Raw genomic sequence first — 19,668 nt, 5'->3', positions numbered from 1 at the left:
AGGATTGGAGTAGGACTCTTAAAAGGCTTTTGGTACATTTGCAATAACATAACATAAGGGCTGAAGATTACCTGGCACTTCATGAGCATGTTGAAGAAGTCGTCGCTGGGCTCCTGGGGGTCGGGGTCAGCGCAGAGGTGCCCCAGGTTGTTCTGAGTTATCCGCAGTCCCGGCAGGTTGTTGATGCTGGCACGCTGGTCATCTAACCGCCGGCTCTGAGAACTCGCAATGAGATTGAAAAACTCCTCAGTCTGGGGCGATGTCATTAAGGAAGAGGCGGCTAGAGGCAAATGAGAATAAAATACAGAAAACATTAGGAAACTCAATTGAATCCCGTATGATGACACTATGTAACACAATTTTTGTTCCTGGGTAGTAAGTGTTATTTCCTAATTGCTTATGCCTCAAAAGTATAGAAAATGGCTATTATTCCCCACAAACTTTGCTTTTGTGACCAGGACTGATATTTTGAAATGTACCTATTTCCAATGAGAAAACGGGCAAATTTGTGTCTTTTCGTTCACATAACATCAGAAAAAAACAACATATGAATCCAAATTAACATGTATTTATACTAAAGTAATACAAAAATGCCTACAAAAGATTTAGAAGTGAGTAGTTTTTCGAGATTTACGATTATACTGTAAATCACTTTCACGAATCAGCCCCCAAATGTAGTCTCCCATCATGTTCTTGTTATACTGTCCTTGGTAGCGGCGTTCAAAGTCCAGTATATCCTGGTGGAAGCGCACGCCTTGCTCCTCCGAGTACGCTCCCATGTTCTCCTTGAATTTATCAAGATGAGCATCAAGGATATGGACTTTGAGGGACATCCTACAGCCCATTGTGCCGTAGTTCTTCACCAGAGTCTCAACCAGCTCCACATAGTTTTCGGCCTTGTGATTGCCCAGGAAGCCCCGAACCACTGCGACAAAACTGTTCCAAGCCGCTTTCTCCTTACTAGTGAGCTTCTTGGGGAATTCATTGCACTCCAGGATCTTCTTTATCTGTGGTCCGACAAAGACACCGGCTTTGACCTTTGCCTCAGACAGCTTAGGGAAGAAGTCTTGAAGTTACTTGAAGGCTGCCGACTCCTTATCTAGAGCTCTGACAAATTGTTTCATAAGGCCCAATTTGATGTGCAGTGGTGGCATCAGCACCTTCCGGGGGTCCACCAGTGGCTCCCACTTGATGTTGTTCCTCCCCACAGAGAACTCGGTCCGCTGTGGCCAGTCTCACCTGTGGTAGTGCGCCTTGGTGTCCCAGCTGTCCCAAAGGCAAAGATAGCAGGGAAACTTGGTAAAACCGCCTTGGAGACCCATCAGGAATGCCACCATTTTGAAGTCTCCTATGACCTTGATGCCATCTCAGAAAAATGCAGATATGTATCCATTTAGGCAGCTGGAACTAAACTGAACTGGTGGGCTTAAGGCCCCTGTATTTATACTATTATTTATATTACTGGAAAGTTCTAGAAAGTTCTAGAAGTTACTCCAAGTTTACTCAGCACTGAATCTATCTGGAATGTTCTGAAAAATAGGTACATTTCCAAATATCACTGTCCTGGTCACAAAAGCAAAGTTTGTGGGGAATAATAGCCATTTTCTATACTTTTGAGGCATAAGCAATTAGGAAATAACACTTACTGCCCAGGAACCAAAAAAAAAAAAAAAAAATTGTTACACGGTGTGATCAGTCAGAAGAATGGACAGGTCTGCTGACTGCCGTGGAGTGGAGTGTAGGTAACCTGTGGTTTATACACCACCCTCCACCAAGTACTGGCACCCTGTCCTGAGAAGGCCCCACAGTATTTAGCTTGGGTAGAGCTAAATACTGCGTATGGAATTAGCGGAACCTGCAAAGATACAGCAGGGTTACAGTCACTGCAGGTTTGGGATTGCTCTATTCACAAAGCTTTAAGTGACTGTTTTAAATAGTGTTTCTAGGTTAAACAGTCTTTGAAATGAGAACAAACTAATAAACCCTCTTTGAAACAGCTTGAACTAAACTTGGTTTAAATAATCAAAACAGTACTTAACAACGCATTCCTTAAAACAGTCCTTAAAGTTTTGTGAATAGGAACCTGAATTTCCATATGGAAAAAAACTAAAACAAATATATAGCATTTATATATGTATTTGTTAAACCGTGTATTTTGTTTTTGTTACCAAAAATGTATAGCATGGAAAAAATGTAGATTAAATGGAGTAGGTGTTTTTTTTTCCCTAAATCAAATATGCCCTACTTTTAGTTCACTTCAGTTCAGTACTCATGGTACAATCAATAGCAGCAGTAAAGATATGAACTGAATAAACAACTGCCCTTGAACAGTATCTGCAAATACTGCTGCTACAGTAGGTGTTTCCATTGGAGTCTACTGAACACAAGAGGGCATGCCTCAGTTAACACTTAAATTAAGGAGTATCTCACCGATCCTGTTGTCCAGCGAAGAGGCATGGGTGGAGGAAGCCCCTTCCACTCCATTTTGCTGCTCATCCAGCGGGCAGCGCTGGTCGTCCATGCGGTTACTTTGGAACTTACTGAGCAGGTCAAAAAAGCATTCTTCATCCGAAGAGTGACGACTGATCTTCTGAAACACAAAAACAGGCGGGCATGATAAAAATACTGGGAAGACGATTTAATTACTCTCATATTTTAATACATATGACAACATAATTCTTCAATTTTATTATGATTCCAATTCGATCACTATAGTATTTTTTATAATAGGCACCATACACCTATTTATCTTTGTATGTTTCAAATGAATCAACTGTTAAGTTAGTGAACTCAAAGTCAAACTGCCACCTCCTTAGCAAGGGCAGCAGTGTGGAGTAGTGGTTAGGGCTCTGGACTCTTGACCGGAGGGTTGTGAGTTCAATCCCAGGTGGGGGACACTGTTGCTGTACCATTGAGCAAGGTATTTTACCTAGATTGCTCCAGTAAAAACCCAACTGTATAAATGGGTAATTGTATGTAAAAATAATGTAACTCTATGTAAAATAATGTGATGTCTTGTAACAATTGTAAGTCGCCCTGGTTAAGGGAGTCTGCTAAGAAATAAATAATTTACGAACCAAACTCTTCGAAGATTCTGTCTCTGGGCAGACTCCGAGCCCCTTAATTACACTGGCCAGAGAGAGTGATGTCAACCCAGATAAAAAAAAAAAAACTTTATCAACTTGCCTTCTCCCCAGACTCCCTGAGCTGCAGTTTCTCAGGACCGCAGGATCTATTAAAGTACCGCCCAGGGGGACAGCTTCAGCTAAATGAGTCCTCTGCCTTACGAGACCTGTCACTGTTATAATGACAAGCCATTCCTACACCTGAGATTGGAAGCGTGAAACTACTTTCACATATCCTGTCATCACTGCGAGAGAGAGACACAGAGACCCGGGGCTGGAAAATGAAATCTATCAGTTTTAAATACACATGTAAACCTGGATATTTTTGTAAATGTTTACCAGGCAAAACTTTGTTGAGAGACCACGTCTTGTTTTCAAGAGGACATATTTGGCTGGGAAAAATGTAAAAGATTCAGTGTTGAGATACAACTTCTTGAGCCAAGTACGTAAGCTCCTATGTGACAAGAAAGTAGGTCAACTAGTGTAAGCTGTGTTACAGTTCATTAGGGAAAACAGCAACCGCACCTGGGCCCAGCCTACTGGGATTAGAAAAATAAACCGTAGCAAGGTAATATTGGCGGACTGTCAATCAAAACACAAATTCACAAAAAAGAGCTAACAGATATTAATATTTCAATATTAACTAAATCAAGTTATTAATCAAATTGATTAATCTTGTTACATAATTGATTTATTATAATGTTTGGAAATACTGTTACTTGATTTATTACTGTCTTGTTCACAATCATCTTGTAATATGACTTTGAAGAAAATATGATCGATCACTATTTAGCTTCAGAATCACACATTAAATGAAAGGCTCCTACAGAGGCTGCTGAACAGAATGTAAAACAAACAGCTTTCAGAAAACAAACTTAAAATTCATCGCAGACAAAAAGTATTCCTGTCGGTTGTAGTTAAATCAGTACTACATGTACGATCTAGCCCAGCCACCTCGCTTCAAACAACCTGCTGCTTACTTTTGAAACACAGTTAGAATTTAAGACCTGAATAGGCATGTTTTCTTTCTTTTGACTGTACTAATAAAATAAATTTCTGGATGGGACAAATCACATTACAATGAACGTGCTGCATATATTGCCTTTATTAAAGTATGCCAGATGCCCTTGGGTAAACGAGTTTTGGGGCTGTTTCAAATCGATTTCCACACCTGTATAACTTGGCAAAGCTTTGCCTTACACTTCCAACCAATTCAGTTGATGCAGAACGTGCTGTCTCAATGTATGGGCAAGTCCACACCAGACTGTGCAAATGTGGTAAACAATTAAAAGAGGTGGGTGTAAAACCAAAGAAACAAACAATAAACTGCTTTAAAATCTATGAGGCAAATTCTGTAGCATGAATCCCTCTCATCTCTGGAGACCTGTGTTCTAAACTGTCTCAGCACTGAGATGTGCTCACAGCCCTTGACATTGTCCCTAACTTTCCATTACATTCCCAAGCACCACAATTAAAAAGGGGAGAAATAACAAACCCCTGGGGCAGAAGCCCCACCTGCCCTTTGTGTCAGTGAATCCAAAGACAAGGCACTGTATTTAAATTGCTTTCCACTCCATAGATATTATTAACTACTGATCTTCAATACATGTCACTACTGTACAGTCTCGCTACCTTAAATAAGTACGTTATTCCAGGTTTCATCTTTAGAGTAATAATACATGACTGTTAAACTGTACAACGTACTCTGTGTAAGGGTGCACTGCACGCGGCTGCTTTTAGTGTTAGACACAGTCTGCAGATTCAATATTAAAATGAACAGATGCTTATTTAATAGATTGCTTCACCAATGCTTATACACTAAAACCTTAAGGCCACCTCAGTACAAAGGCTAGCTCACAATTTAGGCCATTATTTTCAAGTCTGGATTTGCTTCAATTACCGGGAATGTAAAGTCACCTTCAGTATTAAGGCCATCCCTGTATTCAGTATTAGTAAGTAGTTGTATTCTGAAAAATATAGCGTTATACATCCCCACGTGTTGCTACAACTGTTTAAATAACATACCTTCATTTTTTCCTTTCATTGTTAACATCCTGACTTTTTACACTTATAACTTTAAAATCTGTTTCAAAGCTGTTTTCAAAATGTCCACTCTAGTGCACTGGGGTTTGAGATCTGTCCTCTAAATCACAGCAGGATGAAAATACATAACAAGTGCTCTGGCTTTTCTGTTCCGTACCACATCATAGATTATTGCTGTGTTACTTGTTTGGCAATGTGGGCAATAATCCTGACACTATCAATGCACTAGAGCGGCCATTTTGAAAAGAGCTTTATAACATACTTTAAAGTTATAAGTGTAAAAAGTTGTCAGGATGTTAACCATGAAAAGAAAAATTAATTGAAACAGTTGTAGCCACACGTGGGGACATGTAACCTTTTATTTTTCAGAACCTCGCTACTTAATCTTAAAGGCCACCATCAGTACCAAATATATCAAACCTCCTAAATTACCTCTCTAATAATACCACCATGCTATAGACTCCTTCGTTTTTTTATATAAATAAACAAAATTAATATAATAATATAATAGACACATTCTTTAATTAGACAAAAGTACAGTAAGCCTTTTGGCTTGTAAGACCCTAAAGGTGAGAGATTGCATATTTCCATAATACCCTGGGCTTATTATTATCCCAGTCACAACCATGACTCCTGATCTAAAATCGTCAGGAAATCCATACACAACTTCAAAAAAACAACACTGTCTGTGACCTTTTACAACCAGCAAAGGGCAGAAATGTAGACAAGCATGATATTGAATGGCTGGTCTATTCATAATGGACTCCTAGTGTAGTAGATGATTTCTAGTGACGGATCTGTATCCTGTGGGTACAGCTATTCAACACAGGCATGTAGACACTTTTGAATCAAGCGCTTGGTCAATGACAAGACAACCCTACTAAAAAATTCACTTTACTTCTCCTATATATGCTCAATGGACAATATAAACAGTGAATACAAATATATATTTAGATATATAGAATAATTGTTCTATATCTTTTCTTTTGTTATATATTGTATTAAACACACTATAATCTAAATTTTTGTTGCACTCCTCTTCCTTATTTTGCCAGAAATCCAATTGATGGCCTCTAGGGTGTTGACAAGGATAGATCCAGTATTTCACAAATCTCATTTTCATCCAAGGTCTTGGGTTTTTCAAATAGCTCTGCAGAGTGTTAAGGGAATTGAATTTGAGAGATTGACAGACGTGATAATAGATGGATGTTGCTATTGAAAGAAGCAGATGATGTACAGCATGTGGATTAACATAGTTATCCTGACAGACACAGTCAATACAGATCAAAGAGATATAGTGCTGAGTGAGGAATCCTGGATATTTAATCAAACCCTGATACAAACTGTCCAGCGCTGGTTTTCAATGGTGAGAAATGGGTGTTCAATTTCCAAAAGTGTTTATATAAGTGAACCATGTACGATGTATTTTACCTGTGTCATTATTACTGATGATTAATGAAATGCTAAAAGGAACTCAATAAATTATATGACAAATGTTTCAACTAGAAGTCTTTTTCAATGTGTTCTCCAAGACTTTTAGTCAACATGTTCGTTGTTGTATTTATAAAGTTTATTTTGGTACTTATTAATTCAGCGCTATTGAGTGTTTAATAGTTATGGATGCCGATGAAATTAATACATGAATCAAATCATTTAAATTATTGATCAACTGCTGAAAACTAATGCAAAAACTTATTTTGTTAATTGAATGGATCCACCAAAACAAACAAAACAAAAAAAAACCCACTGAAACAAATCCAAAAATTATAAAGATCTAACACACTGTCAAAAGGAATATAGTTAACAACCCGTTTGGTCCGAATTTCAAAAGGACCAGCAACAAATTTTGCATTATACCACTAATTCGTATTATCATCAGTAGCCTATAAGCAGCCAAATGTATACTGTCTGTTTTTATTTTAGCTAGTCAGGGGTGCAATGCTAAATTGCGCACAATTACAAACCACCTGCACATTAATAAAATAGGTGTGTTTCCTATTCCTATACAGATGTTTTGAATGAGCTGGAGGGGTTAGAGGCACATATGCAGTCTATTGCTCCCAACACGTTGGGGAAACCAGAAATGTCATAGAAATTTGTTTTCAAGACTTGTAAGTACACCCTGTTTTAAGGGAAAAATAGGTATTTGGCTGTTCGCCTCAAAAAATGCATTGAGCACAACTGGCAACGCATGACAAAAAGCAGACTGGGAAATGCCAGCAATAATTGCAACTGTTTAAAACATGCTTTCAAAAGTTCTTAACAAATTGATGCAATTGTAAGTGTCGCAATTGCATGCAGATTTTGTACATCTCATTATAATATTTGAGAACCCTCATGCGCACTATCTACGCCCCCTTTTTTACAAATTTGTGCAGGAACGCCCAGAATTACATATTCATCTAAGCTTGAACCGCAAACTTTTGTCCCCCCCCCCCCAAACTTTTATTTTTAGCTTTGTTTTGTTTTGTTTTCTTTATTAAATGTGACACAAGGGCTACCATTGCTGGTATTTTCCAGTGCTGATCCACACATATGACAAACCCCCTTGTTACATACCCCCAGATTCTGACACTAAAGTACAAACATCTAATAAAAGATCATTCAGTTGTAAACAATGTTCAACCCAAACAATTCATTCAGAGGTAAAAAAGGACCACATTTTTATTTTCCAAGTATCAACGCTTAACCCTTGTGAAGGTATCCTTCCCTCCAGATTTTATATCTAAAGTAATAACATCTTTCATGGCATATTTCTCAATTGTAATTCAATGCTCTCATAAACAAGCAGTTAATTAGAAAATTCAAGAATATACAAAAATGTGTCTAAATTTTGAATTTAATATTAATTTAACAGACAAACTCCTACTGCAAAGCATAGCATCCGATTGCATTATCAATCTCTTCATCTAGGTGCAACTTTATAAAACCTTGATGTAAACAAACAGACCGACAAAAACACCTTCAGTAGGCACATAGATGTTTTGTATTATAAAGTGTTATTGATTGATATTCTTTCAAGTGGAGGTCTTTGTGCAGGCTACAGACTGATGGAAGCACTGTGGGAATATTACTCATTATAACTCAAATCAGAGTCTGCTGTGTGCGCTGAGAGAAAAGAGAGGCTCAGCAAGAAACAAAAGCAGAACACAATGAGAAGAGCCACAGGGATCTAGACAGACTGGCAAGACTGTGAATTCTGCTATGAACAAGAATAAGAATTAGGTTGGTAACTGTGTCAATGATCCAGTTACCGCAGTTCAATCTGAGGGTTAAACCAGGTTTACTCACCTCAACTCCCCCAGTGCTCCGCAGTTCCAGTGCACAGCAGCACTCACAGACCAGTCTACACAGTCCCAGGTCAGATCCTAATACGGTACGTATTGTTCCATTTGAGAATGTACAGGGCACTCCTCTGCGCTTACATCAACAGTAGCTATATAAACCAAACTGCATCGCTCTGCCTCGCAAACACTGTCCAGCTCTGCACTGTCCTGGGGCTGAGAGAGCATTCCTCCGCACTGAGTCTCCCTGTCCCCTTCTCCCAGAGGGATGCGACCGGACAAATCCCCTCCTTGCTCGTTTTTATCAGGATAATTGCAACTGAATCCTTTCCTAGCACTGTGGTCGGGGGTCTTGGTTTAGATCATGTTTTTAATCTCTTCTCAGCACACAGAGGAATCAATGGAAGAGGGTGAGGGCAGTGCTTTGCTCGCTTGATTCCAAACACCAATCATGTCAGAACCCTCATGAATAAATGATGAGCCTCATGCTGGAGTGTGCCGATGGAATCTGCTGAGTCCCCCGAAACAAAGATTACCCTCACAGCTCATCCCTACTGGCTAAGGATACCGGAAGAATCACAGAATTATAGATATCTTTGCTTTCCCACACTTTACTGGCTAATTTAAGGTTGCCTGGGCCCAGGACACCTAGGCCTGCAGTATATTCTCAGAGCGGTTTACTCTAAATCATTATTAAGACAATCTGAAAGAGGAAACCCCCAATGTGCTGGTTGAGACCATTTAAGGTTTTAACATCAACATGTAAATCAGTCATCCGATGTTCTTGGGCTCTGCCACGGTATTACTGTTTCAAAACTAATGTGGAAGAAGTAAAATCCTACATTACATTTCTTATTTGTTTACTTCTGGTTAGGTTACTTCATTGGGTGGGGTTTTCTACTAAAATCAAACCATGCTAATGAGTACAAATCTTTGCGACATCTCTGCTGTCTTCGGTCCCCCTACCATAGCAACCTTCTAAATCAACAACTATAAGAACCCACTATACATAGTTTCAAATGGTTTCAAACCATTTTTTTGTTTGTGTTTTGTAAAATCATACTTCATGCAGACCCATATAAAGTTTACCACAGTAAAGGCATATCAACGTTTTATAAAGCACAGTGATATCATTGCAAAGCACAAAGAGGTATGATAAAGCATATTCAAAACCATGGTAAACTGTGGTAAATGCATAGTATAACCATGTGACAAGCATGCAAAATGACCACTTGTGGTAAACTTTTATAAGGCGACAGCTTTGTTTTGCTTTGATTTATTTTAAACACACCTTTAGTATTCCTTCCATGTAAATGGGGAATGGCAAACATTGTATATTCAAATAATATATAATAAAACTGCTTGGCAAGGGGAACTGTCGGTAGTATACGATTGTAAATCACAGCAATGGCCAGCACTGGCATCAAGAGGTAAAAAGAACCACAGTCCTATTACAATCTCTTTACTGTAAATGTATTATTGTCTACACTCCTGAATGAATCTTTTTGCTGTGAATCTGCACCTGATTTATATAACAGCTGTGTATGCACAAGGAACCCAGTAAATATTTGCTTCAATTCCCAACCCTTGCAGGTCACCAGCTCACCAGCAGTAGCTGGATTTCATACCCAGGTCACTGCACTGCATTCACTCTGTGAGCTTCATATTACAGATGAAACAAGTAGATCACAAAATTAATTTGGCTCAATGCTCTCACAAAGTGATGTATTGTCTCCATGCAAGAGTAATTTCTGAAAACCAAGTTTAATTCACAAAGCTTGTTTCTTCAACAGAAAGACCTATTCTACCCATAGAACTGCACATTCTACCTTTAAATCAAAACTGCTGTAGATCTGAAATCTAAACTGACCTCATAGCAGGTCGAACATCCTTCCTTACCCATACTTCAGTGGATCAACAAAGATTCCATATCCAATAGGCATTGCTGTTTATTACACTATGATTCAATGATGCACTGCAACAGGAAAGCTTCATGGGGGACATGTTGTAGCAAGTGTTTGCGACGGTGTTAAGGCCACAGTGCCGGGTTTACGCCAACCTTAAAATTGCCCTGTATGTATCATGACACTTTTGGCAAGTTAAGGCCGTATTAGCACTGCCAATCATTTGTAAGTCTGTGCTATTAAAATCAGATTTATGAAGGGTCCACAAATAAGACCGATTTCAAATTGCAGCGCATTATGGCAGCAGTCATAGGTGCCCGGACAATTCACTGTATTTTTAAAAGAAATTCACAAAAGACAATAATAAAAATCTATTTACGTTGTATTCTATTGATGTAAGTTGCCTAAAATGTGTTATCATTGATATTCACATAAAAACGAAGGCTGAAATATTTTAATATTTAGCCTAGCTAATGAGTCAACTCTTTAAAAATGTACATTGTAACTCAATTTGCTATTGAAACAATCTTTTTAAAATGTAACAAACTTCTGCTGGAAACAAGACGTTTAAAATAGTCTGTGTTGGCTGCAAAAAAAGGAACAATCAGACAAAACAGATTTTTTAAAAACAATCTTGAACAATCTTCAAATTCAGCAACATTTGAGTTTTGTAAACCATTAAAACTTACAACACATCAATTAAAATGTGCAATTTATGGCCTATTTTGCTGCCTCTAATCCCAAAATATTAAACACGAGAGAAAGGTTAACTGCAAACCTGAAATGACAAAACTGAAGCTTTTGTGGTTTTCTTTATACCCGCTGTACATTAGTAGTATGTAGAAATGTCATTATACAGTATGAGGAATTCGCCAATCATGTTTGACCCTGTTGCCGTAGACCGTGTACAGCTACTGCAGCGCTGTTTCTACTTGATAAAAGTATGAAATGCACAGGGCAAGTGAAGAGTACAGTAATGTAAAATACTGTAATTAAAATCAAATGCATATTTCTCATGGTAGGCAGTCAAATACACAATTTCCGTTAGATCTTTATTAATAATTAACTGGGTCAAATCCGAGTGGTCATTGAACAGGCGTTTGGGCTTTTGAAAGGGTGGTGGTGGATACTACTGAAGCGTACTGAAGTGAACCACGAGTTTGTTCCCTAAATTATTACTGCCTGCTGTATCCTGCACAATCTGTGCCAGGACCGTAAGGGGGTGCTCAGGCAAGCAGAGGAACAGCTACCTCAGCCTCCAGCAAGAAATGCACAACAGCGATATGAAGAGTGTCCTGCTATTAGAGATATGAAGAGGGTCCTGCTATTAGAGATATGACGAGAGTCCTGCTATTAGAGATATGACGAGGGTCCTGCTATTAGAGATATGAAGAGGGTCCTGCTATTAGAGATATGACGAGGGTCCTGCTATTAGAGATATGACGAGGGTCCTGCTATTAGAGATATGAAGAGGGTCCTGCTATTAGAGATGCACGGCTATCTTTATTTTTGTAACCCGAAGGTGTACTTTTATTTTGTATCACAGTTTTGTTTCATTAGCTTGTTTTGTATCTCTTTATATCAAATATTGCATCCTCACGTGTGCTGTACTTGTTTGACTGCTTCTGCTAAATAAAGAATTGGAATAGTGAGAGTATTGTTGATTCCCGAGAAATTAGTCACAAAAATTCCACAGCACATTTTATTTTGGGAGTGGGTTAAACAATGTTCGTGTTGTGCATTGTATCAAGCTGCCTCATCATATCCTCTTCCCTTATGGATATTAACACCCGAGTCTCTTCATCGCTCCAACGGACGTAAGTGGAGGGTGCACACGGGTTTTGCTCAGACATAACTAGGAGAAATTGCATGGGAGTATAGTTATACACATTTAAACATAGTACTTAGTAGTACTTTACAATAAAGTCATTTTGACAGTTGTTTGGAAAGCTATTTGCAAGTGTAGTACTGTACAGTAGCTGTAACCACCTGAATTCACAAGCCCACGATGCAGTTTATCAAACATTTTTAGTAATAGTTTTAAACAGAAACTTGGTAAATACAATCTGTATGATACTTTACAAACACATTTACATCCATGTATGATTAACATTATGCAAAGTTCTAGGGAAGATAGAGAAAAAAAGTGGGGTTATCTGCAACATCAATCTGATAAGGGAAATACTGCAAACAAAACATTAGCTTCCCTGCTGCCATCTTTGGACCATGGTAACTTACATATTCCCATGTGACTTTTATAGTGGCTTTAGGAAAGGACTTGAATTAGCTAATTAACACTTGTGTTTACATGTGTAAGTGGGCGTTGACTTCACAAGCATTGCCTGGAATCTCACATGAAAATGGGACTTTCCTGCTTAAATACTTGGTCTGTTTTTTGGGTCACTTTCACAAGTTTTGGGCCAGTTATTATTATTATTATTATTATTATTATTATTATTATTATTATTATTATTTAGCAGACGCCTTTATCCAAGGCAACTTACAGAGTCTATGGTGTGTGAACTATGCATCAGCTGCAGAGTCACTTACAACTACGTCTCACCCGAAAGACGGAGCACAAGGAGGTTAAGTGACTTGCTCAGGGTCACACAATACTTAATAGTTAATAGTACTTCTCTGAACGGTGTGGTAATTTCACTCAAAAGGGTGGCTGTAAATACTTGCTTTTATTTATTTATTTATTTATTTAAAAGAAAAAAAGAGATGTGCCATGATGCAGCAGCTTACTCGAAAAGCTACCCATGGTCCTGTCTGCTCTGTTGACATTTCAGCTCCTTGGCACTCTTCCAAAGAACAGTTGGTGTGATGAATCCCAGGGATTCAGCAGGGTGCTAAGGGGCACAGTTTTGCTGGAGGTGCTGTTCTTCAGCTGAAATGCTAAACTGAGGCTCTGTACTGCAGACATCAAAAAATCTGTAACTCGTTCGAAGAAGAACAGGGAAGCTATTGTGCAAGCTAAATTTTAATGAGTCAGCTACAATTGCTAAAAATACTGCACAGCATCTGAGGCAGGCCTATGTACATTTAACAGGTGGCAGAGTGATGAAGGGCATTACAAGGTTGTACCAGGGAACCAGAGTTTCTCAATTACCCTTCAGCTCTGTTTAAGAGCTTTTTTATCAGTTTGGGGGAAGGTCCCGGAATTGTATCTCGTGTTGGTATTGAAATATCTACTAGTTACAACTGTATTTTAAAAACCCTTTTGAAAAGATAGATTGTTTCGTTATTTTGTTGTTGCTGTTTACAGGTAGGCTTAGTCTTCCTGTCTTAAATTAGGGCTGAAAAGAGGAAGTAACAACCTTCAAGGAGCTAGTGTTTTGTTGTTGTTGTTGTTGTTGTTGTTGCTTTAAAGGACCACAGGCACAATTTGTTAACTTTCTCTTCTGTTAAAATAAAAGGTGCTTGAAACTGTTGCATTTTGCTTTGTTCTAAAAACTGTGATGTAGACAGCTGACCTGAAAGGCAAAACACAGCCAAGTATATAGTGTATAGTATGTACAGTGTTTACAGTGTATCGTATGTACCGTGTTTACAGTGTATAGTATGTACAGTGTTTACAGTGTATAGTATGTACAGTGTTTACAGTGTATCGTATGTACAGTGTTTACAGTGTATTGTATGTACAGTGTTTACAGTGTATCGTATGTACAGTGTTTATAGTGTATCGTATGTACCGTGTTTACAGTGTATCGTATGTACAGTGTTTACAGTGTATCGTATGTACAGTATTTACAGTGTATTTTTATGTACAGTGTTTACAGTGTATCGTATGTACAGTGTTTTACAGTGTATCGTATGTACCGTGTTTACAGTGTATTTTTATGTACAGTGTTCACAGTGTATTGTATGTACAGTGTTTTACAGTGTATCGTATGTACAGTGTTTACAGTGTATCGTATGTACAGTGTTTACAGTGTATCGTATGTACAGTGTTCACAGTGTATCGTATGTACAGTGTTTTACAGTGTATCGTATGTACAGTGTTTACAGTGTATTTTATGTACAGTGTTTACAGTGTATCATATGTACAGTGTTTACAGTGTATCGTATGTACAGTGTTTACAGTGTATAGTATGTACAGTGTTTTACAGTGTATCGTATGTACAGTGTTTACAGTGTATTTTATGTACAGTGTTTACAGTGTATCGTATGTACAGTGTTTACAGTGTATTTTTATGTAAAGTGTTTACAGTGTATCGTATGTACAGTGTTTTACAGTGTATCGTATGTACAGTGTTTACAGTGTATTTTTATGTACAGTGTTTACAGTGTATCGTATGTACAGTGTTTACAGTGTATCGTATGTACAGTGTTTTACAGTGTATCGTATGTACAGTGTTTATAGTGTATAGTATGTACAGTGTTTTACAGTGTATTTTATGTACAGTGTTTACAGTGTATTTTTATGTAAAGTGTTTACAGTGTATCGTATGTACAGTGTTTTACAGTGTATCGTATGTACAGTGTTTACAGTGTATTTTTATGTACAGTGTTTACAGTGTATCGTATGTACAGTGTTTACAGTGTATCGTATGTACAGTGTTTATAGTGTATTGTATGTACAGTGTTTACAGTGTATCGTATGTACAGTGTTTACAGTGTATCGTATGTACAGTGTTTATAGTGTATTGTATGTACAGTGTGATCTCCAATATAATTGCAAAAGGACGGTGTTGAAACTGCAGTCTGTGGGCATGGGTAGGCATGTTACTCTGGCAGAAAGAGAGAGTGGACTAAATGGACTTGTTACAACAACACCTGCATATTTTGAAGAACAGGTTTCCTAACCAGCTCCGGGGCAGACACTTCGATTGTGAAAGTGGAAGCCAGGCAGTGCCACAAACAGAGCTGCCTGGTATGATGTCTAGAGCACCCCTGCCTGCCTACACATTTCAAACACCCAGGGGCACTCCAACCACTATGGTTTATTTTATATGCCATATTATAAATATGTTCTGTAGTGTTATATTGTCATAAAACTACTGCAAAAGGCGTTAATATTTATATCAGCTGAGATTTGATGGTGAATCATGCCGGAGCCCTGTGAAAGGGTATCAGGATCCACTGGTATGAGAGAGACTGAGGTTGTTTTTGAAATGCTGTGCAGGTGCCCAGGAATATTTACACTCTTAGCAAATAACCAGTATGTCAGTAACATCCATCTCCTGCCACAGCTGTAAATTCAAAGTAAGAGTGCTGTGTAATGAAAAAGTAGATGACCATGGCGTATATCAACAATACAGAATCTAAAGCATGCGCATTCCCAAGTTTCATTACAGTTTTATAAGCAATGCTCCAAATATATACACAAAAATCAGTGTGACAGACAGATGGATGAATGGACAGACATGCACCCACTGTAGCACCAGAATCAGATAGTCTCAATAACTTCTGCAAAATAATGTTAATACCAAGGTTCATGACAGCTGGATAAATGGTAGTGCTGGGTACAACGCATTTGGCTTTCCATAGAGATCACTAAGGGTGAGTGCGCATAATCTGGTTTGTTTACTTTTTGCTGTCTAAAACTTTGAAATGGAGGCACAGGAGCTGCTGTGCTGATTCTTTGTTTTGTTTATATATATTAATCTCACATATCACTTGGAGCTCTTTTTCATTTGCTATTTTTTGAAACTGTCGCTCAAATTCTTGTGAGACGGTAAATAACTGCAAGGTATTTTTGTCATTTGTAGCGAATACGAACATCTGATTTTTGTATCCGAATACATGTCAAAAAATATTTGTTTGGATATTTATCCCAGCACTAATAAATGGTTTCACCAGATATCTGAAAAAATGTACGGACTTCTGGATGTACAGGAGTAGAGGAAAATAAAGGGGTGCTGCACACAGGTTATACAGGTTCAAACACAAAATAAAAACTATTTTAAAACCCCAACAAAACAATGGTCACCTTTCCAAGTCCCACAGCCCGAAACATTTTTTACAGTGAGATGGGCTTTTTCTAACAGTGACTCCATAAGGCTTGATAAAACACAAGCCCATACAGATTTGAAAATAGTTTGACCTATTCCAGAATGTTAAGGTAAGAGCCCAGTGATGATAATGGCAGATATACAGTATAAACTTATATGAGCTTCTGAAACATTAGCCTTTATTCAGAATGCTGCCCTAGGCTTGTTGTTTTGTTTTGTTTTGTTTTTTTGTTGTCAAGGCTTATAAGTGAAGAGGTGTTTTTTCTAATCGTCATGAATTTCAGCAAATTATCCACACTATGTAACATTGCTTGGTGTGGCCTTCCCCCAGAAAAAAAGATAGTCATACTGGATATATCTTGTTTTTAATTGTGTAAACTCAAATGGTACTAATTTAAATCAACAGTTATGGTTCTGCTCAAAGCATGTGGTCTCAATATCACAGCACTTTACTGGGTAATCTCTCCTTTACTGACAAACACCCCCTGCCTTAATTTCTTTAAATCTTGATCATGCTGTTTTCCAAGAACAGCAGATTGTGTTATATATTTGTCTTGGATATGTACATCTGTTTTGTTTTGTTTTTTAAATAAATACAGAATTTAATAATTTGAAGATGCTTACAGACTGTGCCACCTGCACTCTGATGTCATTGGTGTCCACTGGTGATGTTCTGCAATCCAGCCACCTGCTTTCCGCTCCTGATTGGGTGTCTCTCTCGCTTCTGATTGGCCCACTCAGGTGACTCCTGGCTCTGGCCTGTGACTCGTTCATTTGATGACTATCTCCGTTCTGATCCTGAAAGGAGCAAAACAGTCCACATCTCTCACTCAAACAAGCTGGAAGCATTCATGAACAATAAGCACAGTACTGGTTCTGATCCATAAACTGTGGTTACCAACTGGTCACCACAGTACCAAATGGACATTGTGGAGAGAGTCCTGCCAGACTAATGCCAGGGCTTAAAGGAATGAGCTATGAAGATGAAGCTATGGAAGAACTGAATCTATTTAGCCTAACAAAGAAGAATTAGGGGACTTAATTGAAGTTTTTAAAATCTTAAAAGGAATTGACACAGTTAACTCTAACCGATACTTTAAGCACAGAACAGAAACCAGGACCAGAGGTCACAGCTGGAAATTAAATGAAGACAGAAACCAGGACAGAGGGAAGGAGACACTTCTTCACACAGAGTGGCGGGAAAATGGAATGGCTTATTAAGTCATGTTGTTGAAGTAGAATCACATGGATTCTTTAAGACCCAACTTGACAAAGCTTTAAGATCAATCAGCTACCAGGAACCAGACAAGCACAGACGGGCCGAATGGCCTCCTCTAGCGTGTCATTTTTCTTATGTTCTTAAACTTCAGAATGCTGGCACCAATTGTGGTTTGCAATCTCAGGTAGAATTATTTGAGGGAGATATGTGAGTGCAACTGAAATACACAACATTTAGTATAGTTCTGTAAAAAAGCATCTACATCAACAATGGGTGGCGCCATTTTTTATCACTTCCCACCCATTAAACAAAATGATGTAGTAGAGTTTTGTAATAGGCTCTGTGTTTTTTTAAATTTTTTTATAAATCCATGAAAAACACTAACAAAAGATAAGGGGACATTTATAACACACATCCTAGTTTATTATATGCTTCTTAAAGTGTTTAAAATAATTAACCTGATTATTCTTTGTACGGCCTGTTTGATCATTGCAGTATGATTATAAAGTCAAACAGCATTTGGTGGATATCAATAAGTTACTGTCACCCCCCCCCCCCCAAAAAAAAAAACTAAACTAAAATAAAGCTTCTGCTTAGGCTATTACCACAGAATAGGGCTGCTACGATTAAATCGAAAATCGATTTTTCGATCAATTCCATTCCTCATTATATACATCAATATAATTATTGGATAATCAATTCAATAATTACATTTTTTTAACATGCATAGTTAATAACATTATTTAAGTTTAACGAAACTACACCGAACGCCCTGCCTTCAGGGCCTGATTAACAATGGCTCCAATGTCGCCGTGGAGCCGGGCCGACACTCGGAAGGGGCCCATAACAACCGAATCCACAGAGAATATGTATATTTGAAGTACCACATGGGGCCCACAAATCTGTTTGGTGCCAGGCCCACAAAAGATTAATCCACCACTGCCTGCCTTGCTATTTAATTACAGTATTTCTGCCAGACAAGCAGTGGGCGTGCTCTTCTTTTCCTGCTCGTGTTAACTAGCATCTGATTTGCTGGGCCCACCCTACCAGTTGTAAGTACCCCCCTCTGTGTGTCCGATGTAAACAAACAAAAAAGCGTTCTGCCTTGAATTCAGAGCAGGACGACAGGCTTGTATTCCTGGCAAACAGCCTGGAAATAAATTGTGCACGTTTTTTTTTTTTTTTTTTTTTCCTCCTAACGCTACCAAGGCGTAATTGCCCTTCGCATTCACAAGCTTTTACTTAACTGCAATGATATTAAAATAATCACGTCAAGGGGAGGGGAATGGAGCAAAAATGTATGTGGGCGGTACAATCATCGATATTTATTTGAACGATTCGATTTTGTGTGCCCAATTAATCGACTGCTATCTGGAGGATTAACTGACAGCCCAATTACAGAACTGAACATAAATATCAACCAAGCTAAGTTTTATTTTAACACACAAATACAATGGCCACACAAGATAAAAAGTACATTAATGAGGGACAATAAAGTAACAGTAAAACGTGTCCAGTGCTGGTACCTTTGTACCCGTTAGTAATTACTGTTTAACACAGTCCCTGAGAATAATGAATGACATGAAACCAATCCTATCCTGGGCCTGTGTCCTCTACATGCTCTATATTATTTGCTGTATATTTCCCTGATATTAAAATTCACATGACTTCACAGCTCAGATTTCATCACCCTAACAAAGATAAAAGCTGACAATGGGCTCTACAAATCTGCTGTCCTGATTCTTTTGTCAAGCTGCATCTTAATAAAGAGCAAATAACATGAATTACCACCAGTTAAAGAGTTACAGAACTTCCTGCATTGTGTATCACAGTACTTTTATATTCCTGATCGTTTTGACATGTTTTATTCACACATCCATAAGTAAATAAGCATCGCAGTTTATATAGTTAATGCTACCTCCTGCAACAATGCTGGCGCTCTGAAATTAGTTATTGTGGGAACAGAAAAGCAGCATTGTTAGAGGAGGGACTGTGATCTGCATACACTGCGATCCTTAGAAGACATTGTTTTCTCCTGGCGAACCGGCTAATGTAAGTGTTGAGAACTTTATTGCCCAGTTAATTTATTATGACCCATGATGTGTGATTAAAAGTTTCAAAGGCAATATTTTTTTA

The 19,668-nt window shown here is 38.2% G+C and overlaps 1 protein-coding gene across 5 annotated transcripts in view; it reads right to left on the bottom strand.

Annotated features, from left to right (window-relative positions):
* Positions 1 to 19,668, bottom strand: part of LOC117962782 (G-protein-signaling modulator 1-like) — an 81,016-nt gene that overhangs the window by 4,746 nt on the left and 56,602 nt on the right. For 4 of the 5 annotated variants that reach the window (XM_059005413.1, XM_059005411.1, XM_059005414.1 and 1 more), the window contains 3 exons: positions 16,938 to 17,111; positions 2,431 to 2,590; positions 72 to 280 (listed from right to left, as the gene is read on the bottom strand). In XM_059005413.1, the coding sequence (XP_058861396.1) occupies positions 72 to 280; positions 2,431 to 2,590; positions 16,938 to 17,111 (543 nt within the window). The remainder of the gene's footprint in view (positions 1 to 71; positions 281 to 2,430; positions 2,591 to 16,937; positions 17,112 to 19,668) is intronic. The other variant, XM_059005412.1, reaches the window with a different exon arrangement.

Source organism: Acipenser ruthenus, chromosome 31 (assembly GCF_902713425.1).
Source record: "Acipenser ruthenus chromosome 31, fAciRut3.2 maternal haplotype, whole genome shotgun sequence".
Lineage (NCBI taxonomy): Eukaryota > Metazoa > Chordata > Actinopteri > Acipenseriformes > Acipenseridae > Acipenser > Acipenser ruthenus.
This window is presented reverse-complemented; position numbering and strand designations above follow the sequence as displayed.